General features: G+C 34.0%; 1 protein-coding gene across 2 annotated transcripts in view; it reads right to left on the reverse strand.

Annotated features, from left to right (window-relative positions):
* Adam10 (ADAM metallopeptidase domain 10) overlaps positions 1–25,385 on the reverse strand; it is a 156,152-nt gene that overhangs the window by 90,621 nt on the left and 40,146 nt on the right. The window contains exons 2-3 of one of the 2 annotated variants that reach the window (XM_027925768.3): positions 24,874–25,024; positions 1,196–1,314 (exon numbers count right to left, since the gene is read on the reverse strand). In XM_027925768.3, the coding sequence (XP_027781569.1) occupies positions 1,196–1,314; positions 24,874–25,024 (270 nt within the window). Of the gene's footprint in view, positions 1–1,195; positions 1,315–24,873; positions 25,025–25,385 lie in introns of those variants that run through there. The other variant, XM_071608314.1, reaches the window with a different exon arrangement.

The raw sequence follows: 25,385 nt of genomic DNA on the forward strand, positions 1-25,385 counted from the left end.
TGGCTCCTAACAACTTTTTAAACTGATGTCATGAGAGAAATTTGTTAGAACTGAAGAAAATCAAACAGAATCTCATGAAGGAAGGACCTGGAAAGATTTTCAAATGAATGGCTTCATCACATTATTTTTAGCTAATATAATCTTTGCTCTGTTTTTTTTTTTCCCTGTGTTCTCACAAAACACAATTAAGTTATTGTTAATTTCTTCCTTTGAAGATCAGAAAATCAAAAGTCATCAAAAATTTTGTTTTAAAATACTAACAGTTTGTAAGTAATTAAATGTCAAAATTTTATACATTTCAAAAAAATTTACACCTTTCAGAAGCTAGTTATCTCATAATTCACATAAACATACATGTAAAGACAAGTCCAAAGATCACTTCATTTTTCAAAAAACACCTCATTCTCATCAGAATTTTTTTTTTTAAACAGGATAAAGAACTCATAAAATTTACTACAGGTCTAAGGTATTAGCATATATTATGCTCAAAGAGGATCAAGGTAGATCACTCTTATTTAGGGATTATTTTTATAGGGGCTTGGTTTGGACTTCTAGGGCAAAGGCAAGTGGCTCATTGTGTGGAAGGCTGGGAAGAAGAATGTGCAAAACTAGCAGGATTGTCTTGTGATACAGAAGAAATCTCCTAAGTAAGAATCACCTGTGGTCATCTTTGTCTGAATAAGTTGTCAGCACCTCCCTGCTCCACCGTCTCTTCTTCCTTGATGTGTAGCCATGATTCCATCTAACATCCATCCCCAGGAATCATCCAAATCTGAACCAATGATCCATAGCACAGGCAATGTAGCTGCTTTTTGAGTGTGGACTTCCAAGAGCAAGGGCCCCAGATGACAAACTGGCAGGGTTGATTCTTAATTAAAGAGAATCTGAGCATCTGCTAGTACTCTGGGAAGCTAAATGGAAAGGTATTCTGTCTTTTTCACTGCCTCCAACAGTCTGAATTCTATGTTCCCTCTCCTCAAGATTTGTATCAACTTTTCTGAAATATCTGCTATGCTTTGCTTTTCCTTTTTTGTTAACTGGGGAAAAAACCCAGGACCTCAAGCATGCTAGGCAAGCACTGTACCACTGAGCTACCTCCCTGCCCCTTATACTTTTCTTATGCTTTTTTTTTTAAATATATACTTCCTTGTGTTAAAAAAAATTAAAGAAAGGGATTATGTAAGGTTGAACTTACCATAAATATGTCCAGTGTAAATATGAGAGGTATCATAATCAAGTACTTTATTTGATGTTTCTACTTTAAATTCATCACTAAAAAGGGAAGTATCCCTCTTCATTCGTAGGTTGAAATGTCTGCAAATGGGATGGGAAGGGGAAAAAAACTGAAATTAAAAGAATCCAAAATGTAAACAATTATTTATTTTTTTAAAAAAAATAAGTCTGGAAAATGTGAGCTGTGTCACACAATTTGTCAACTTGGGAAAGATACTGACCAAAATTTTCTTACAAAAGCACTGTCAACTTAGTGGTTGTGGTAGACTCTAAATCATATATAATTAAAACAATATCTAGGATATATTTTAAAATAATGCTGACAGGCCAAATCTTACATAGTAAAACAAGACCATTCAAACAACAACTAAGTTACTGGGAGATAAAAATCAAGCATCATGACCCAATTACTATTATTCACCACTACTTGTACCCATCTTCTCTCTCCAGTAATCTGCAGTTTTAACATTTTCCCATAATTTTCAAAACTCAAATAAGTTAGTGTACAGCAAAGAGGCATCTATTTAAGATAATTAACATCTCTTCTCAAAAAGGCAAGTGTGCATGCTTTCTTTTACACAGACATCACACACACACACACACACACACACACACACTTTCAACTCCTTAGCCTTGGAGCTTCTAAATTCTTACAAGTTATAATTAGGCCTTCTTTAATTTGATAACTATAACTTCAAAAGACCAGGACATTGCCTGAAATCACAGCATTCTATAAGGAGAAAGACTGAAATACCGAAGTGAACTAAATGACATTAGTCATTAATCTTTAAAATATGATAAGAACATAGGGGGCAGAATCAAACTTGAAATCAAACCTTAGGCCTGAAATTTATTAGCCCAAGATTCCTATGAAGACAATAAATTCTATCATCTTGTGAAATTATTTTAAGGTTTAGAGATTATAATATATATAAAGTCAATATAATGGTTGGCACATAGGAGATGCACAATAAATGGCAAAAAAAATGGCTGTCATTGCTCTTTAAAGTATCATGTACTCTTTGAAGTATAACATGTCTTTTGTAATTGCTATAATAGTCTACACATGGAAAATTTCTACTCAATGTTTATTGTGACAAATAAAAAAGAAGCATGAGGGCATACTATGTTATCTTACAAATATGTTCTGAAGAGTACCATAGAACCATTGTTTAAAACAACATAGATTTGCAACATATTGAGTGGTATGAATAATAAACCAAGTCACTGCATATGTACACTTTTGAGATGAATAAACTGATACAAACTCTATAGCAGGAAAACTGTTAAAAAAATTAATTACAAAAGCACATAGCTGTTAATACACAAATTCCACGTCTAGAATTTTATCTTATGCATACCTGCACATAAGTGAAATTACTTTCATAATACAAGACTGTGATATAGGCCAGGCACAGTGGCACAAGCCTATAATCCTAGCAGCTCAGGAGGCTGGGCGTTCAAAGCCAGCCTCACCAAAAATGAGGCACTTGGCAACTCAGTGAGACCCTGTCTCTAAATAAAATACAAAATAGAGCTGGTGATGTAGCTCAATGATTGAGTGCCCCTGAGTTCAATTCCTGGTACTCTTCAAAAAATAAATAAATAGATTTTTAAAAGATTATGATATAGTAAGAAATATACTGGCTTTTGCCCTCAGGTCCTGGCAAAAAGTTCCTAAAACCCTTGAATTACCCTGAAAGACAGGAGTATCTTTCAGTCCTATTCAAAAGTCTGTTTCAAGCACATCTGACTTTATAATAATGAAGTGACAGAGGGTGGAACTCCTAAACAGTCCAAGAATGGAGCTGGTCATCTGAAAGACCAAGTGATTAGAGTGTTGGAATATCAGCCCCAGCCAAATCAATGCCTAGGGCTACAGGGAGAGTTACTATTAAGATCTACAACAACTGTTTTTAAAAAAAAAAAAAAAAACAATAAAATCTGATTAGATTCCAAAGTGGAGAACACCCAGAGATGCTGCAAAGATGATGCACGGAGAGGCATGGAAGCTCTGTGCCCTTTTCCACATATCTTATCCTTGGCATCTCTTCCATTTGGCTATGGTTATTCCTGAGTTGTGTCCTTTATAATAAACTGGAATTAGTAAGTACATTATTTTCTTGAGTTCCATGAACAATTTTGGCAAATTAACTTTAGGAAGAAATGGTGGAACTCCTGATTTACAGCAGGTTGGTCAAAAGTACAGGACCTAAGACTGGTGTCTAAGGTCATAAAGCAATCTTGTGGAACTGAGCCCTTAAGTTATAGAATCTGAGCTAAATCCAGGTAGTTATTGTTGGAACTGAATTAAACTGAATTGTACCCAGTTGGTGTCTGGAGAATCAAGAGAACTGGTTATTGGTGTTAGAAAACATCACATAAAGAATATTCATCTTACCACTGTGATTGGGAACTGAATACAGTGGTACACACCTATAATCCCAGCTACTCAGGAGACTGAGGTAGGAAAATCAGAAGTTGTAGACCAGCCTCTGCATCTTAATGAGATCCTGTCTCAAGACAGATAATAAAAAGGGCTGGGCATGTAGCTTAGTGATAGAGTGCTCCCGGTTTGATCCCCTGAGTTGGCCCCAGTATCACACACAAACAAAGATTAAGATTGGGAACAGTCAGGTTGGGGTTGTGGCTCAGCAGTAGAGTGCTCTCCTAGCATATACAAGGCCCTGGGTTCGATCCTCAGCATTATATAAAATTAAATAAATAAAATAAATGTATTGTGTCCAACTACAACTAAAAAATAAATATTTTTTTAAAGATTGGGAACAATCAAGCTATTTTGTGGTATTTCTATATAAGTATAAATCACAAAGCTGAAAAAAGAATATAAAGTTTTACATGTAATGAAATCAAAGCTCCATAATTATAGTAAGATTTAAAGGGGGGAGAGAAGTACAGAAAAGGGACTAAGCCATTTCTTTGAAATGATCATAAGGGAAAGAATGAATATACCCACATTTTTTGACGAGACTGTCTGTATGAGATACACATTGCCAGAATATGCATCAAATCTCCTGAAGGATGCCCAAGATAATTAATAAGAATGGCCATCTCCAGGAATGGGAAATGGTTACTGGGAAACAAGAGGGAAGAAGATTTTACTGTATACCTGTTTGTAACTTTTGAATTTTATACATGAATATATATGAATCTATTTCTTATTCAAAAAACATTCAACTTGAGATAACATCTTGATATATAAAAGGAAAAATTCTGCTTTTTATACAAAAAAAAAATCTATTTCAACTTCCAAATAACTGTCTTAGAAATAAACAGTAGAGAAGCTTTTACTGAACATGCCTTCTCATTTTAAAATACTGTTTTTGAGTGATACATGTGAAACAACTATTTTCAGGCAATAAGCACTGAAGGCTGTGATCTCTGAACAAGGAAAAATGAACAGGATGAACCATGTGATTGCTCCAGCTTTCTGCTTCGAAGAACTTTAGAGATGGGGTCTCGCTTTGTTGACCAGGCTGGCCTCCAACTCCTGGGTTTAAGGGATTCTCCTATCTCAGCCTTCTGAATAACTGGAATTACAAGTACCTGCCACTATGCCTCATTTGCCTGGAGGAACTTTCTGGACCATGACTTAAGAAAGAAGAAACCCCCTGGATAGCACAGTGTCTTGATAAGTCTCAGAGACAGAGGAGGCACCTAGATTTTGCAGGGCAAAATAGGTGAAAGGAAGATGCAACATTGAAAAAGAGCTACAGAAATCTGTAAAGACATTCACTGTTTAGTCTTTGGCTGAATAATAAAAAGGATACATAAAGGGAGATTCCACATAAGCAGGCCAAAAAACAATTACTGGAAGCTATTAGTTGACCAATTGCTAGATGTTTTAAGGGATAGAGATAACTTTCAAGTTCTGATCAAGCACAGAAAGAAACTGTTGTCATTTAGTAGACAACTAAGAAAGGCTACTTCTTAAAAAAATAGGGGCATGCTGGGGATATAGCTCAGTGGTAAAACACTTGTCTCACATAAGTGAGGCCCTGGGTTCAATCCCCAGCACCACAAAAAAAAAAAGGGGGAAAAAAAAATAGGGGCAAACTAGGTCTAGAGTAAGGGCTACTTTTGACTTACCCTAACTTTAAAAAAAAAAAAGCTTAAAAACAAGTCTCAAAGAGGGGCAAGCTGATTCACAAGTTACTGTACTATTCAGCAAAACAAAACACACTTTAAAAATAAAAATAAAAAATCCAAACCCAGTTAAACTAAGGTATATCTTTATCAAGGAATAGAATTTAGTAAAAAGGAACAAACTATTGACAAACACAACTACTTGTACAAACCTCAAAAAATTTACGCTGAGTGAAAAAAGCCAATCTAAAGAAATGTGCATTGCATGATACCTATGTAACATTCCTGAATAATATAATTATGGAGATGTAGAACCAATTAATGGTTGTTAGCCAATTAACGATTATGGCTATAAAAGGATAAAAGATTCTGTGGTGATAACAAAGCTGAGTATTTGAATTGTGGTGATATTTACACAAGGTTATATGTAATAAAACTACACTGAATTGCACACAAACACATGGAACTGGTAAAATCTGAAAAAGCTGTATACATCATACCGATATCAATCTTAGTTTTAAAACTATATATTTGTGGGCTGGGGCTGTAGCTCAGTGGTAAAGCGCTTGCCTAACTTGCACAAGGCACTGGGTTCGATCCTCAGCACCACATAAATGTAAAATAAAGATATTGTGTCCACCTAAAACTTAAAAATAAATATTTAAAAAAACTATACATATTTCTATAAAGTTGTTAAAATTGGGGAAAAGGTGCCCAAGAACTTCCTATATATTTCTTTGAAACCTTCTGTGAATTAACAGTTGTTTTAAAAGAAAGAAGTTGTTTTAGGCCAGGTGCAGTGAGTGGCATATGCCTGTACACCCAGCAACCCACCCAGCTACTCGGGAGGCTGAGGCAGGGGATCATAAGTTCAAAGTCAGTCTGGGAAATTTAACAAGACCCTATCTCAAAATAAAAAAGGGCTGGGGATGTAGCCAACTAGTAGAGCAATTGCTTAGCATGCAAGGCCCTGGGTTCAATACCTGGTACCACAAACACACAAGAGGAAAAAAAAAATCATCAGATATAAAAAGGAAAGAAATAAAAACCAAATAAGAGCAGGAGGAAAAAAAAAAAAAAACACCACTCAGTTAAGTGCTAAGGATGTCTACATGCCTGAGGCCCTGGTTTGATCCCCTACACAGTCCAAAAAGAAAAAGAAAAAAACAAAAAAATACCCTGATGATGGAATAAGCAGACAAGGATTTTATTGTCTATATATTGTAAATATGTTTAAGAACAGAAGGGTAAAACTTGAAAAACATGAGCATAATGGGGGGGGGGGGAAGCTACAAGAAGAGAAGGGCAGAAATGGGGGGGAAGAAGGTATCATGATCAGGTGAGTTTATTCCAGGAAAGAGAGGTAGGTTTAACATTCTAAAATCAATCAATATAACTCACCAATTTGAAGGGAAGAAAAACTACAAAATGGTCTCATTAGTTGTAGAAAAAGCAACTGATAAATTCTAGCACTCACTCAGTATAAAAAGTTCTCAGCAAACTAGGAAGACAGGAATTTCCTCAGCCTGATACAATACACTTATAGAACACCAGCCTCTAATATCATATTTAAGGACAAAGACTGAACAATTCCCCCTTAAGGATGGGAATAAGGCAAAGATGTTCACACTTGCCACTTCTCCTCAACACTGTATGAAATGTCCCAGTTAGTTCAATAAGCCCAATTTGGAAATGAAGGGATAAAACTGCTTTTAGTTTAAGACAACATAATCATCTATGTTGAAAATCCTAAAAGATCTATTGAAAAACTACCAGAAATACTAGAAAAACTACTAGAAATAATTAGTTTAAAACAAAGTCACAGGAATAAGACTAACATGACAAAAATACAATATTTTATGTACTAACAACAAACAACAAAAATGAAATTTAAAAAGCAAACCCTACTAACAATAGCATTTTTAAAAAGTACTTAGTAATATATTTAACAAAGGAAAGATGTACAATGCCTTTACACTGAAAATTATGAAACACTGTTGAAAGACACTAAAGAAGAAAGAAACTAAAGAATCTGAAGATTCAATAGTATTAAGATGTCAGGGTGGGGATGGGACACAGTATAATATGCATTTAGCATTCATGAGGCACTAGGTTCAATTTCCATTCGGGGTGGGGGGAGGTAAGAATGTAAACTATTTCCAAATTATCTATAGATTCAAAAAATTCCAGATTTTACTATAGACATTCACAAGGTAGCTCTAATATTTACACCCCACCCCACCCTGACATCTTATATACTATTGAATCTTTTAACTTACTGTGGGCTGGGATCGTGGCTCAGTGGCAGTGTGCTTGCCTCACACATGTGAGGTACTGGGTTCAATCCTCAGCACCGCATAAAAAATAAATAAATAAAATAAGAGTATTGTGTCCATCTACAACTAACATATATTTTTTAAAAAAGACTTACTATAATAGTTATCAGTTCACTACCTCTGGAATCCTAATCTACACTACACTGCCTTCTTGGAACCTATAATCACTTCTCCTTTCCCAGTGGTAATAAGTTTTGTCAGCAGAGGGCTCGGAAGTAGCACTGCAGGGGCAAAGTACCTTTCTTGCAGGTTCCAGGGTACTTTCTTTCTTGGCATGCACCTTGAACACCTGTGGCATTCACATTCAAGCAAAATTTGTTATCAGTTTTGACTGGTAACTTACATAACATCTGCCAATATTTGCCTACCAACAATTCTGATTCAAGGAAGAAGTTTCTCTGATGGGCTCCATATCCTTGCCATTACAGCTGAATCCCAATGGAAAAGAGACCCAACCTCTTAGTTAATCTCCCTCAGCTCCAGTTTTGTTTTCTTTTCTTTCTTTCATCCCTTTTTAGTAGCTAATTATTAGATAGTAATTCTTTATATTAAACTTTAATTCTTCAAAATATTCTATTGGTTTCTGTCTCCTAACTGGACTCTGTGGAGTATATTTAGCTACAATAATCAAAATGGTGACATAAAGATATGCACAGATCAACCAAATCAAAGACCTAACAACAATCCAGAAACAAGACCTCATCATGGAAATCAAGGCAATTAAATGGAGAATGGATAGGCTTTTCAAAGACTGCTAGTAGAACTAATCTCCATACCAAAAATATTAGTTGGTTCTTAATTTCTGTCATACAGAAAATTCAAACTGAATTGGATCACAGACTTCCATGTAAAAACTATAATAAAACTATCTAGGAGAAAAAGATCATGGCCTAAAGAGTCAAAGTATCTTAATACACAAAAGCACAATCATAAAATGGACAATAAAAATTCAAAACTTCTGCTCCGTGAGAGGTAATAACAAAATGAAAAGACAAGCTATAGTCTGGGAGAAAACATGTAATTAATTAATTATATATATCTATCTCTGACTGTGAATTTATATCCAAAATAAATAAAAACATTTTACAGCTCAATTTGAACAAACCCTTCACAAAAGAAGAAACTTCTAACTAACAAGCACATGGTAACCTACATAACATCATTAATCAACATGGAAAAACAAATTAGAACCAGAGTCAGACACTACCATTCACCTCCCTAGAGTAACACTTCCAAATGCTTGTAGGAAGTTGAGCACCTGGAACTCTCTCACACAGGGCCAATGGAAATGCAAACTAGTACAACCACTACAGAAAACTGTTTGGCAGTTTCTTATAGTTATGCACAAAAACCCCATGACCCTGCCATTCCACTCTAAGAGAAATGAAAACATAAAACATATGTCTACACAAACAATTGGACACAAATGTCCATAGCAACTTTACTTCCAATAGCCAAAATCAGCCAATAACCTAAACGTCTATCAACAAGTAAAGAGACTGTGGCTTATTCATAGAATGGCAAACTACTTAGTATTAAAAAGTTCAAACACTTGAAAATAGGCACTTTTGTGAAGACACAAAAGAATACACAAAGTCAAAACCTATCTATAGTGACAGAAAGCAGGTCAGTTGTTGTGTGGGGTGGGGAAAAAGTAAGAGTAAATGATAATAAGTAGACTTTTTGGTATGATGGAAACATTCTGTATCTTGATTTGAAAGTTTCATAAGTGAAATTTACCCCACACTATATACTTAAGATGAGTATGTATTATCTTATGTAAATAGGGCTCAGTAGGGCATACTTACTAGCTTCCAAAATTGTGGCCCTTTTCGAACATTGTCTTGTCCTTAATTTCATGTCAATCTTGTCACCTATTTAAGGGTCTATGCACTTTTCACTTGCCAAAAACTATCATCAAAAAAACTCCTAAGGCTTTCCAAGTGCCCAAGGACTGTCATGAAGATATACAAGAGCCTTAAGGTTCCAACCTACTGAAGGAAGTCATCAACAAAACCAAACGCATCTAAGTGGGAATTCTATAAACAAAGTTTAAAATAGACTGTCCTGAATAAATAGGAATCTTGCCTGAATTCTTGTTGCACACAGGTCTCTTCATAAAATTATTTTGCCAACTGATAGACAAGAAATTCTTGACCATATATAAGTACATGTATTGTTTTTTATAAAGGATCACAGTATTTTTTAAAAAATCATTGATTTATCATTACATAAATACTTTTCTTTCAATGTACTACAAAAGTACTACCTCTAAAAAGATCCTCTAAAAGAGCATCTTTGTTAAATAGACTGAACATCCAGGGACTATACTATTAGGAATTATTATTCAGCCAGTTATTGTACCAGAAAAACATTGTGAGCAATAATATTCCATATGGTTTCTGGGGGTTTTTTTGTTTTTGTTTTTTATTATTTTTTAGTAGTTGATGGACCTTTTTTTATTTGTATGTGGTGCTGAGAATCGAACCCAGTGCGTCATACATGCTAGACAAGCGCGCTACCACTAAGCCACAACCCCAGCCCTCCATATGGTTTAAAAAAAAAAAAAAAGAATAAAAGCTTCAGGAAGACATTTAAATTCAATTTCAATATAAGAAATCTATGCTAAACCTCCACCCCCCAAAATAATTATACATCACTTCCGTATCTAAGCACAAGATGGATAAATACCCTAGAAGGATAATAGAATTTAAGAACACTTAAAGTAGGGTCTTTCAACCTTCATATTGATTTCATAAGAAAATCATTTTATACATACAAAATATATTCCCACTGTTGATTTAAATTGGATTAAAACCATAGTCAAGCAGTAGTACAGATAATAAAATAATTAAGTTTACATCATGTCCCAAAATTCACTGCTTTTATTAATATAAAAATTAATTTGCATTAATAGAAAAAATAAAGGAAAGCCTGGAAGGTTGGTAAATGATAGAAATAAGACAGACAGAGCTGGGGTGCTCGCCTAACACCTGCGAGGCCCTGAGTTCCATACTCAGCACCACATAAAAATGAAACAGTGAGGATACTGTGTCCAACTACAACTTAAAAATAAATATTAAAGGGCTGGGGATGTGGCTCAAGTGGTAGTGCGCTCCCCTGGCATGCGCAGGGTGCTGAGTTCGATCCTCAGCACCACATAAAAATAAAATAAAGATGTTGTGTCCACCGAAAACTAAAAAATAAATACTAAAAAAAAAATTCTCTCTTTCTTTAATAAATAAATAAATATTTTTTAAAAAAAAGAAAGAAAGAAGTCAGACAATTAAGTGTGTCACTATAAAATAAACTACAAATGAATTATCAGGAGTTGAACATAAATTTAACTAAGCCACTGGATTCCAATTTTCTAATTTTAATTCTTCTACCATCTGTTTAATAGTTCAAATCTTTATGCTATTTTATAGTTTATAAAATGCAAATTATTTACAGTATTCCTGTTGGATTATATATTAAAAAATAATAATAAAAGTGGCTGAGAGACAAACCACATACTACTTTCTTAATTTTTTAACAAGTTCTCAATAAAAAACACTGCAAAACAGAACCTGATTTTTGTTTAAAGCTCTGGTAAAAGAATCAGAAAAACTACAGTGAACATTGTTGTATAAAAATCATTATACTACAAGGGCTGGGGTTGTGGCTTAGTGGTACAGCACTTGCCTAGCACATGTGAGGCCCTGGGTTCAATCCTCAGCACCACATGTAAATAAATAAATAAAATATTGTGTCCAACTAAAAAAAAAAATCACTATGTTACAGAAAAAGAATTTGGTGGCTCCTCAAAAAGTTAAAACAAAGAATTACTATGATCCAGCAATTCTACTTTTAAGCATATACTTAAAAGCATATACTTTTTTTAAGTATATGCTTAAAAGTAGAATTAAAATTTTTGCTATTTCTTAAAATTTTATGCTATTTTTCAAACAAATTGAAGCAGAAACTCAGATACTTGTATACCAGTGTTCATAGCAATATCATTCATAATAGCCAAAAGATGGAAAAAAAACAATGTCCATTTAAAGAAACATTTAAAAAGTATGTATGAGTGAGATATACACATATTATTATTCAGTCTTAAAAACTAATGAAATTCTGAAACTTGTTACAACATGGAGTAGGAGCCTTGAAAACCTGACCTAAGTTAGTGAAATAAGCCAAAACATTTTGGTAAATAAAATTAAATCAAAAATATTCTGGTGCCACTTACATGTGGTACCTCAAATAATCAAATTCATTAAGACAAAAAGTCCGATTGGAGTGTGCAGGGTGCATATGTTTGGAGCCCCAACTACCCAGGAGGTTGAGAAGGGAGGATCACTTAGAGCTCAGGAGTTCAAGGACAGGTAGGAAACAAAACAAAACAACCATCTCAGGGGGAAAAAAAAAAAAAAAAGCCAGTTGAATGGTTAGTTGCTAGGGGCTGGAGAAAGAGAAAACTGGGGATTTGCTATTTAATAGGTATACAATTTCTGTTTGGGACAATGAAAAAGCTTTGGAAATAGTGGCGATGGTTGCATAAAACTGAATACACAAAATGTCACTGAATTAACTATACACTTAAAATTCATTAAAATGGCAAATTTTTTGCTATTTTACTACAATGAAAAAAATTCTTAATGTTTGAAAAATCATTATATTCTGGGGCTGGAGTTATGGCTCAGCGGTAGAGCACTCACCTCATACATGCAAGGCCCTGGATTCGATCTCCAGTACCATAATAAAAATAATTTTTGAAGACGGAGAGTCAGGGGTCCTCACTAAATTGCCCAGGCTGACCTCAAATCGATGATCCTCCTGCCTCAGCCTCCCAAATCACTGAAATTATAGGTGGGCATCACTGTGCCCACTTCTGGTTGGCCACAATTCTTAATGGTAAAAGGTTTGAGAGATTTGGCTGAGATAATGGTACTATAAGAATGGTGAAATTATAACATTCTTATGGAATTTATCTAGAGCTCAGAACACTTTTACATATGCTACTTCATCTTATCCTCACAGTAACAGTGCAAAGGAGGCATGATACATATTTTTATTAAAGGGTCTGACTCAAGGTCATGAGATAAGAATTAGCACTAGAACTCCAGTATTTGGTTGCTTCATGTTACTCTTTCTACTATACTAAAAATGCTTCTTAAGCATACAATGAAAAAAGTCAAGCTAAGAAATGCTGAGTATTGCAGTAGTCTTAACATGATCACACTCCATCAAGCAGTCACATTTTAAAATCTAAACAAATGCAAATAAAATATATAGATGAAAATAATATATAAAATCCTTTGACTTTCACTGAAAAATATGCATTACAACAGAAGAAATTCTGATTATTAATGCTGAAGCCATTTTCAAACACTATCACTAAACTGTCCCCTTTCATGTTTCTTTCAGTAAATTTGGTTCTTTTTATTGCTATTATAATATATGACACTATCATCAAAGATAGACTCACATAAAGAACATTATTTGCAACTGGGAATATTCTCCTAACCGTACATGTATTTATTTACTTATTTATGTATTTTTGGTACTGGGATTGAGCCCAGGAACACTTTACCATTGAGCCACATCCTTAACCCTTTTTATTTTTTATTTTTATTTTTTTTTAAATCAGTTGCTCAAAACATTATTTATTTTTTATTTTGATGCAGTACCTCATTAAGTTGCTAAGGCTGGCCTCAAACTTGCAATCTTCCTGTCTTAGCCTCCCAAGTCACTGGGATTATAGGCGTGTGCCACCATGCTCAGCTACTCTCACATTTAATCACTGTACTGGATTTTATGGACCAATAGCATTTTGTCTCTCATCTTGATTACAGTAGTTCTATTATAATTCTTGTTGGCTTTCCTCAGTGACATTAAAGTAAAGAGTAAGGTGAAGTTATTAAAGGCAAAATCAGTTTAAAAAAAAAACAACAGCAATTTGGGGGGGGGGGGGGGAAAGTGATAATGATTCGCCAGTCTCAGTACTCTGAATATGCAATTGCACTATGTAGAATAATAGCTGGCTTTCCTTTCTCAAAACTTTAGGAAAATATTCTGATGTATAAGACAAGTAACAGAGGTAGTAGAACACTGATACACAACAACAATAAAAAAAAGTTAGGATATGATTCCGTAAGTTCTCTGGAGCATGATGTACCTTCTATATCTTTATACAAAAAGGTACCTTTCTCAGTTGGGCATGGTGGCATACACCTGTAATCCTGGCTTCTTGGGAGGCTGATGCAGGAGGATGGCAAACTCAAGGCTAGCCTTTACAACTTAGCAAGACTCTATCTTAAAATAAGAAATAAAAAGCTAGGTGAGGGGCTATCGCTGTGTCTCAGTGGTAGAGCACTCGCCTTAGTATATGTGAGGCACTGGTTCAATCCTCAGCACCACATATAATATAAAGGTATTGAGTTCACCTATAACTAAAAAAAGTGAATATTTAAAACAAAAATTTGAGGGATATAGTACAGTGGTATAGTGTCCCTGTGTTCAATCCCCAGTATTGCAAAAGAAAAATAAACAGAGGTACCGTTTTATAAGTCAGAACACATTGAATACAGAGTAAAAAGCAGTTGCCTTTTCCCACGAGAAAAGGCAACTGCTTTTTAGCTCAAGATAGTGTGGCTTTAATTATCAGAAGAAAACAGCAGCAGATAAAGGGTGTGTCCTTGTGCTGAAAATGATAGAATGAAAAGCTCAACTAAAAAGCTTCAACTACATGAAAGCCTCAACTACATCAAGTACCTTGGCAACAAAAGAGGAAGCTTAAGAGTAAATCTTGTTTTAAGTTCTACTGGAGTAACCCAAGAGTCCTAGACACCAGGACTATCTTGATAAATAGAGGTCTATCTTATCCAAATGGAGCAGGCTTATAGTAGGACTGGGTTAGCAACTAGTAGAATTAACTACTTCACTAAGGTATCCCTGATGTCTCCAGATATTCATTTGCTCTCAACATTCACCTTCTTCTTAACAAAGATGCTTGAAAGAGTTTCACCACTCATTTTTTTGTTTTACTATTTTTTCCCCCTCTGGTACTGAAATGAAACCCAGGGCCTAGTATATGCTAGGCAAGTGCTCTACTCTAGAACCACATCCCCATTTTGAAACAGGGTCTCACTAAAATTGCCCAGGCTGGCCTCAAATTCATGATCCTCCAGCTCAGCTCCCAAGTGCAACTATTATAGGTATGTGCTACTAGACCTGGCCCAAATCCTTTCTGATGACAAGTTGCCAATATTAACACTAAGTATTATTATGAGTCCATTATTAAATTTACCTCCACTAGTACATTTTTAAAATAGAAAAGCCATTTTTTTCAAATTATGGTCCAGAAGTCCAATATTGGGGCGGGGGGAGGTGGACAGCTCACGTGCATCCCACTGAGCCATACCTGAGGGTATCCTCCACAGAAATTCTTGGGCTTCATAGTTTGAAAACTATAGATTCAAACCAAGCTAATAGCCTTGAGGCAGGTAAATTACCTCAAATAAGCAGAAATACATAAATAAGAAGATAAAAGAATTACCAAAGAAGATAAAAATAAAACTAAAACTTGAGCTAAAATTAATAACTTTATCCTAAGTAAGAAGACAAACAGAACAATGTTAGTCTTTCTCATATAAAAGAGATTCCACAGGGGGAAAAAAAATGCCATGAAAGCATGATTACACATGATTGAATGTATTATACATGACTGAAGATTAAATTTATCGATTGAAGAGGAAAAAAAAGGTTTCCATAAGTATTTTCCAACGTCATGCAACTATCTAATTAAATAACTGACAAGCAAACTACTGTACATAAAGCACTGAAGCAATTACAGGATTTAAGAATAGGGGGACACTTCAATTATTCAGATACCCAATATAGAACAAATGAATAAAATTAGAAAGATAAATCACCTAAATTTACTGATTTCACAAATCAGGAAGAAGGGTAACTTGACCAAGATCACACAAATAAAATCATAGTTTGAATTTGAACCAGTCTTCAACTAGCTAACCAACGGCCTTCCCACATCAAAGTATGGTTCCCTTCTTAGGACATATAAGAGAGTTTCAGGATAAAATTCAGATCGTCTTGGTGCAAGACAAAAACAAAGGGATGACTTATAAATCATCATCAATAGGAATAAAACTAAAAGAAGCATGTGTCAACAGCATGTATCAAAAGAAAGGAATTAATAAGAAGATAATCAAGTAAAACTGACAATGGAAAATGCCATCTAGTATTATTTGGACAAAGTGACCTATAAGATTTCTCAAGATAAAGAATATGAAAGATTCACTTGTTTGACAGATGAAAATAAGCTATTTATTAAAAAAAACATTAAATTTTTGGGAAGTCACATATATAGGCAAGAAAATTTTACTATGAATGACTAGAATACATTTGTGCTTCATAGAGCTAGGAAGAAATTAATCAAACCGTACTTATAAAAAATTATTTCTTTACCTTTATATATAACTATAATATATACAAGTCTGGACTATTCTTTGAAATTAGATCTAGTAAGAGCAAATAGAATTAAAGAAATTCAAAGAAGAATAAGTTACATGCACTAAGATATTAGGAATGTGGGGCTTGGGTTATAGCTCAGCAGTAGAGCACTTGCCTAGCACATGTGAGGCGTTGGGTTCAATCCTCAGCACCACATAAAAATAAATAAAATAAATATATATTTTTTAAAAAAAAGATATTAGGACTGTTAGGCACAGTGGCACACATCTATAATCCCAATGACTTTGGAGGCTGAGGAAGGAGGATCATAAATTTGAGGACACCCTGTATAAAACTAAAAAATAAAAAGGGTTGGGGATGGGAATGTAGCTCAGTGATAACATGCCCTGGGTTCAATCCCCAGTACCAAAAAAAAAAAAAAAAGATACTGGGACTGTTCAGTAGGATAGAAGCAAGAAGCAACAAATGACCATTCACCTCCTTGAAACACTTTTTTTCTTGGCTTCTATGAAATCATGCTCTCAAATTTTCTTTTATTTTTCTTACCACTCTTCAGTCTCTGCATCCTCTCCACCATGAAACCCTTCAACTAAAATGCTGACATTTAGTGGAGCTTTCTCCTAGGCCCTCTTCATAAATTTCAAGTAACATGCAAAATTAAACTTATGACCTCTCCTTATATTTATAACTGTTCCAGTAAAAATAACTAATTATACCTGAACATTCCTTAAAGTAATTGTGTTCAATGAATGTTTAGTTTATTGGTCTTATTATAATATGCTTGTTTGGATTTATATCAAGTCCAAAAATGAAAAGAAGCATCAATGAAAGCTTGATAGTAGTGTGATATTTTTAAAATGATGTTCTATCTCAGAAAATGGACTCAGTAGCTACCTATTTGTTTAAACCAGAAAACAGTCTTAACTCCTTTTTATACCTTAGTACATATTAACAAGTCCTATTAATTGTCCCCTCAAAATATCACTCAAATCCATTCACCCTCTGTCATAATCTCTAGTTCATCTTTTTTTTAACAGTATATGAAATTTAATTTGTTTCCAAATTCAAATAAGCAAGTTAGTTTAAATTTAAAGGAGAATTTCATCATGATCTTGGTCTGTGGCTATGTGAATTTCATTTATTGTATCATCTTAATCTAAACCGCAACCTCCCACGAGGACTAGTGCAACAGCCTCCTGACCTGCTTCAATGCATCTAGTCTTACTACCTTTTTTTTTTTTTCATACTGGGAATTGAACTCAGGGCTACTTTTATCACTGAGCTACATCCTCAGCCCTTTTTATTTTTTATTTTGAGACAAGGTCTCACTAAATTGCCTCAAATTTGTGATCCTTCTGCCTCAGCCTCTTAAATTGCTGAGATTACAAGTGTGCACCACCACATTGGCTATTCTTTCTACCTTCTAAAGTATTCTTCATTCTCAGCCAGAGTAGACTTTTTAAACCTCTTAAAGTTATCATTAATAATCTTCCATGGCTAATTCACCATGACTGACTTCCAAAGACCTGATTCATGTATACATCTCAAGCCTCAACTAAATATGCTCCCTTATATTTTAAACACCAGTCTACTGAAATTCCTTCAATTCCAAGAACAAGCCACTTTTCATCTCAGTATCTTTGTCCAAAGCACACTTCCTCCCCTTTTTTGGTCAAAAACTCCTTCTTATCTAGTCATTATTCTGGTGTCAGTTAAATGCCATTTCCTAAAAGTAGCCTTCCCTGTCCCCTAAATGAGATGTTATCCCTCGCCTGCCATAGCAATCTTCTGAACATTCCTCTCAACCTTTTTCACAGGTATCATTGCTAAACCAATACTTATCTGTCTTTCCCATGAACCTAAAACCTCCACAATAGCAAGGACTTGTCTTGTTCGGCTACTCTATTCCTAATGACTACTAAATGCCTGAAATATAATAAATATTTAATAAAGACATAAAACAATGAATAGGTTAAAATAAAACATGCAAGTTGACTTAGTAAATTGTGACATAATAAAACAACAGAACATCTCTTAGAGCTCAAACTTAAAATTAATGGAAATATACAAAGTATTTGTTCATTCAATCCAGAGATTCTGTTTAATTTAATTTGTGGTTGAAAGCTTCTTTAAAAAAAATAACTGACAACAAATCCTGCCACATAATACAAATACTGGTCCCACATCATTATTACTAAAATTCTTGATTTGTTGGTTCAGTACAGACTGTTTTGGAAATTTGCTAGCACAAAGTGATTGTGTCTTCAGATTTCAGAAGACAAAATACAAATATCAAAAATATTTGTCAGGACTGGGGTTGTTGTAGCTCAGTAGTAGAGCGCTCACATAGCATGCATGAGGCACTGAGCTTGATCCTCAGCACCACATAAAAAAATAAATTAAAAAAAAAATAAAGGTATTGTATCCATCTACAACTAAAATGAAATTCTTTACAAAACATTTCAAAATTTTGTCACAGAAGTAGAAAAGTAATCAGTATTCAGTAATGATTTTAAAAAGGAACTATATGTGGGGGCTGGGATTGTGGCTCAGTGGTACAGTGCTCACCTAGCACGTGCGAGGCCCTGGGTTCGATCCTCAGCACCACATATAAATAAATAAAGTTATTATGTCCAACTACAACAAAAAAATAAATATTTAGAAAAAAAAAAAAGGAACTATATGTGATTACCAAAGAAATGAAACAGGGCTGGGGTTGTGGCTCAGCCGTAGAGCGCTCACCCAGCACATGTGAGACGCTGAGTTGGATCCTTAGCATCACATAAAAATAAATAAATAAAATAAAGGTATTGTGTCCATCTACAACTTATAAAAAAAAGATATAAAAAAGAAATGAAACATATTGCAGTTTGAAAATATCACACTACTACACAATTTTATTATACTATGCTTGTTTGGGTTATTTAATTAAACAACCCAAACAAGCATAGTATAATAAAAACAATAAATAAAATATACTCATTCAATATAGTTTCTATAAAGGATGTTCAGATGTAATGAAACAGGATAAACATTTAAAGAAATTTTAGATAAAATCCTTGCTATTTTAAGAAGTAGCACAACAACTTGACAGGGGGCTTAATCACTTAAAAAACAGGGAAAAGGGAAAGTAAGCTATAAACTTGGATTAAATCTGAGCTAGTTGAGTCTCACAAGACTCAACTGCAAGCACAACAGTTTAGTATAAAATATAATTTATAATTAATGAAAATAACACATAGGCTTTTCTACTGTACATATGCCTTATTTTTGACATTCACTATCTAAGCCAACAACCCCAGAAACTCTGGAGTTAATAGCAATACCACTAATTAAGCTACTGAGTCAAGCCTGTTTGAAATTATCTTATAGAGGAAAGGATTTATCCAAAGAATATCAGAAAAAAAAATGCTTTTATACTCTTTACTTCAATTCCTTTTGCAAAGAAGGAAGAAGAAAATTCAGTTGAATTTTTTTTTTAAATTATTTCCCTTCTTTTTCCAGGCAAGCCCTGGTTAATGCTTTCAAAACATGTACAAGAAAAATACTTCACATTAAAGTCATATCTAAGAAGCTAAACTCAAAGCAATGATCAGTTCCCAGTAACCTATAGTCATATAAAATTCATATAACCTTTAATCATACAAAATTTACATGAACACGGCTCAACTCTGTCTTTTTCTTATGCTTTGGAAATTCAAGCAGCCAGCCTCCCTTCAGATATCTTTAAAAACATATTTACTAGAATTTCAATTTCTATATAAAGAGGAATCAGGAAAGAACAAAATATACTACATACATCCTAAAATATCCACTAAGACAACATTGTAAAATGTACTTAAACAACATCTGCTATAGTACCTGACACAAAGTAAGTACTAAAAAAATATTATTTTTTCTTTGGAGATTTTTGCTAATATTTGCTTAAATTTTGTTGGGATAAATATAATTAACCAAGTCAGTGTTTTACAGTTTTTGTTTTTCCACATTCACAATAGCATTTTTACACAATTCAAATGTATTCTCTACCCCTTTTTTAAAAGCAGGCATCCACCAATTGTGCTTTCTGGACTCTCATCTCTAGTTCTTCAAATGTGCTAGCTTGCCTTAAGAGGCAAAAATTTCTGCTCAAGATACGACAGAAATAATGACCAAGATACCTCCAAACTAACTCACAGAAATATTGTATCATACTATTTTGAACTAAGACCTAAACAATATTAAACCTGGATTTTACAAAAATCACATAGGCAAAATTCCTCAAGCAATTATGGTTCACTGGTGTTACAGCAAAGCTCAAATACATGATAGTCAAGCCAGGAATACACAATAGTTAAGCCAGGATATATGATAATTAAGGCAGGATACAACATGTATTTAAGAAGAATAAAGAAATAATAGTATTTAAGAAGACTAAAGGAAATACGGCTCCTACTAACATGTTCATAATACACTTTCTGCATGAACACAAGGATTGAGAGAAAACAAATTTTCTGAAATTATTACTAAAATTCTGACATAATATGATAAATCTGCCTACTACTTAGCAACTAAGAACAACTGCTGTGGAGCTGGGCATGTAGCTCAGGGATACAGTGCTTGCCTAGGATGCATAAGACCCCAGATTTAATCCCCAGCATGGGGCAGGGAGAGAAAGTAATGAAGAACACCAACTGCTGAAGAGGATGAGATATTACAGAGCATACAATACGCCAGTAGAAAACCTATCTCAGTGTACTTTACTATCTGCCAAATTAAATATGCCATGAGCAATGGATAGTTTACTTTTATTTCTGATTAAACTCTATGATTAGGGCCAAACCTAAACAAAAATATTGGTTTTACACTTCCCCTATCAGCAATTTATGCTTATAACTGTTATACCCTCTTCATCTTCCTTCCTCCTTCCCTCCTTCCTTACTTCCCTCAATATAATTTAAATGATTCTCATATACATAATAAAAAAGGTGAATAAGGGGCTAGGGCTGTAGCTCAGTAGCAGAGCGCTTGCCTAGCTGTGTAAGGCACTGGGTTTGATCCGTAGCACCACATAAAAATAAACACATAAAATAAAGTCATGCTGTCCATCTATAACTACAAAAAAAAAAACAGTTAATAAAACTCGGGCTTTGCATTTAAAGTTCATAATGAACAAAGGACACATGCTAATAAACAGTTATTACAAAATGTGATAAATGCTATAATTGACATACATACAACATTGCAGTGAGCAATATCATTTATCAGAGCTCATCCAAATGAAACCATTTCAGAAATCTAGAAAACTGATTCTTTATTTCTAAGCATAGGTAAGAGATCTGCTTTATTCTAGTACCTATTTTCAAAATATTTTGTTTTAAAATACCTTTCCTCAACAACTGTAGCACTAGCTCAAATAGAACTTTAATTTTCAAAAAATTTATTTCAAAACCAATAACTTTTCATGGAATTCTTGAGACTTTGGGTTTGGAAGAATCTAAACATTTATTTAACATCTGTAAACCTGCAATATAATACATACTTTGTTATTTAAGAAATTTAAAAGCAAAGTTGAAAGACATCTGTTGGTTCATGTGCTTAGGTATAAAATAAACACAAAGAATTAGTTTAGTACTGGAACATACACAGTCTGGGCTAGAACTCAGAAATGTAAGTCATAATTGTCTCAGCAGAACCTTTTTCAAGTACATTCGTCTTTGTATATCTAAGTTAACTGCACAATATTTAACATATTCTGTAACTGATTAAATTGATTATCTGATTCTGGAGTACTAAGCCCTCCTATGTGAATAGGGGAAACAAACTCTTTATATTTTTAAAAGGATGAAAAATAGATAACAAGTCTAGCCACAATACATAAGATAGAACGTATTTTATAGGTCAGGCTACAGCAGCTAACTATAGTCTTCCCTACACTACATTCATAAGAAATACAAATAAAATACAAAGCCAAGCACAGTGGCGCACACCTGTAATCCCAGGAATTCAGAAGGCTGAGCCGAGAGGATTGTGAGTTCAAAGCCAGCCTTGGCAACGTTGAAGCACTAAGCAACTCAGTGAGATCCTGTCTCTAAATAAAATACAAACAGGGCTGGGGATGTGGCTCAATGGTTGAGTGTCCCTGAATTTAATTCCTGATACCCCAAATTATCATATAATATATCTGTTAAGCAAACAGATTTCTGTTAAAAGTACCCTAAGATGATCAATGCACATGAGACCAATTTACATGAGATTTTTCTAGTTTCAGACTCTTTGCTTAGAGCCTCAGCCAGAAATTAGAATCTCCTTTAAATATCTATAATATTTTATCTCTAAAGCACCATATCACATTTTTCTCATCCAATGACTTGAGCACACTTATTGTACCTATCAGTTCTATGTTTATCTGGCCATCATTCCCAGCCTAGACCAAGTAACTTTTAACTAGCAAAGATGTTTTAGATGACTAACAGCACACTTACTCTTTGTCTCTCTCTCATTTGCTTACACATATGCAAAGAAGCTAGGTATATGATTTTGCAACATAATATGAAATACATGATAGATCTAATAAAAATCTAATGATATAATAGGAATGTGGTATCCAAATCAAAGGCAACTAGAAGTTTCTTTTAGTAATCAGATGACACAGGAATATAATATTAAGTATATTTTGAGAGATCACTAAAAACTTATGAAGGCTAATGATTACTTATTATTTCGTAGTACTAATAAAGAAAGGGTCATTTTAAAATATCTGAAGTGAAGTCATTAAATTTACATGAATTGCTATTGAAATATGGAAGATATGTTAAATTAAATAATAAGCATTTCTATAGGCAAATACTTTGTTTCACAGCATTTCTAATTATCTGATTTTTTTTTTTTTTTTTAATCCACTAAAACCTTTTCTGGGCTGGGGTTGTGGCTCAATAGAGTGCTCACCTAGCATGTGCAAGGCCCTGGGTTCGGTCCTCAGCACCACATAAAAATAAAATAAATAAAATAAAGGTATTGTATCCAACTACAACTAAAAAATAAAATATTTTTTTTAAAACTTTTCTGGGTATGGTGGTACATACTTATAATCCCTATAACTCAGGAGGCTGAGTCAGGAGAATTGCAAGTTCAGGGCCAGCCTCAACAACTCAGTGAGATTCTGTTTCAAAATAAAATTTAAAAGAAAAAAAAAAAAGGAAAAGAAAGCAGAGTAGGGAGCACTGGGAATGGAGCTCAAAGGTTCAATCCCCAATACTGAAAAATAAAAAAATTTAAAAACAAGAAAGAAAAAAATAAAAGAAAATCTTTCCTAAGCACCTGTATAACATATATGCAATATAATAGACAATAATAAATAGTAACCAGGGTACTTTCATATCAGAAACAAAAAAACACAACTGTAGAAAAATAAATAATACACAAATGGAAAGGAAGAAAACAAATCAAATACCAATGGTACAGATAAGGAATTTTTTTTTTTTTCAGAGAGAGAGAGAATTTTAATATTTATTTTTTAGTTTTTATTGGAGGACATAACATCTTTGTTTGTATGTGGTGCTGAGGATCGAACCCGGGCGACACGCATGCCAGGCGAGCACGCTACCGCTTGAGCCACATCCCCAGCCCCAGAAGAGGCAGAAGTTGAATTGTATGTTAAAATATAATCAGGATTTTTAGGTAAATGCCAGAGAAAAAACTGTACATATATAGCAAACACTCAGAAAATTCTGGGTGAAAAAGACATTTAATGTTAAGAAATGGAATAAAGTTTAGAATAATAGACTCTGTTAATTTCAGAGAAACCTTAAAGACAAATTAGGGAACCTGGCTAATAATCATTAATGGAAGACTGCAGCTCAATAAGCTGACATGAAAAAGGAAGCATGTAGGGAAGAGTCCATCTTGTAGCAGTATGCAGAATAGCTTTAACGATATAGTGGAAACTCTGAAAACTATTGGGAAGTAAATAATATAGCTCTCAATCCAGGTTACATCAATATAAAAAGAATAGATTTGATAATTAATGCAGGCAAGAGAAGGACCAACAAAGAGCTCAAGGATTTAATATCTAAGTATGCCAACAGAGAAAAGGGGAGGGAATTTTTTTTAAAAAACAGGGTTTTGAATATGCACTGTGTAAGTTAAATCATTTAAATTCTCTGGACCTTAGTTTCCTCAGATACAAAGAGACTTTTACCTTTCTGAGTGTTCAGAAGATTAATAAGAGAACGCATATAAAGCATTAAGAACACAAAAGGCACTCAACGATTTTTTAACTCTCTTCCCTAGCTGTCCTTTATCCCTTAAGAATTCTGTTTCAGATTAAAGCCAGGATAGCAAGTAATACCAGGGATTATTTTAGAACCTGATAAAATCGAATCAATGAGCAATTAAATGACTTATTCAATAGCATAGTTATCTTTTCTGTTGGCACAAGAAGATATATATATTGACCATAAAGTGTAAGGAGTGGTAGGAAACTGTGAACACAGTATCCTCTTTAAAGGTACATATAGAAAATCTGATTCATAATTAAAAAACATTTACAATTGGTTGTTTCCTTAAATGTATAAAAGGGCAGTCCATTTGAAGACATTTTTTAATGTATATACCAAATTCCAAAGGAGGCTAAATTTTCATGTGGGGACCTTTTCTTTAAAGAAAAAGAAAAAAAGAATATAAATTTCTTCTTTTAGATTGAATAAAGGGAAACTTCAGACACAGCAACAAACTTACTCACCTTCCATGGGCATGGAAATCTAGACGTAAAAACTGGTCCTCATGTGAGACTGCTCTTTTGGCACGCTGGTGTTTTTGGTGTAATGAATCCACGTTGTAAGATAATCCTTCATAATGTCTAATATATTTATTTAGAGGATTTCCATACTGACCTATACAAAAAAGACAACAATTTGAATTAGCATCATTCTGAAGGACCCTTCTAGTTCTAACACAATTACTAAAATATCTATGAATATGTATGAAACAATTAATTGTCTCACTAATTCCAGTACTAATATTATGAATCTTCTGCTAATATTATTCCACATTTTTAAAACTTACTGTAGTGTAATTTCAACCAACACAAGTTTGGGCATTAGATGTAGGCTTGTCTTAGATGTCCTGTATTAAATGGAGAAAGTTCACTTTCAGACTCTGCAGATCAAAACTATAAGATGCGGGGCTGGGGTTGTGGCTCAGGGGTAGAGAGCTAACCTTCACACGCTAGGCCCTGGGTTCGATCCTCAGTAC

Source organism: Marmota flaviventris, chromosome 2, assembly GCF_047511675.1.
Source record: "Marmota flaviventris isolate mMarFla1 chromosome 2, mMarFla1.hap1, whole genome shotgun sequence".
Lineage (NCBI taxonomy): Eukaryota > Metazoa > Chordata > Mammalia > Rodentia > Sciuridae > Marmota > Marmota flaviventris.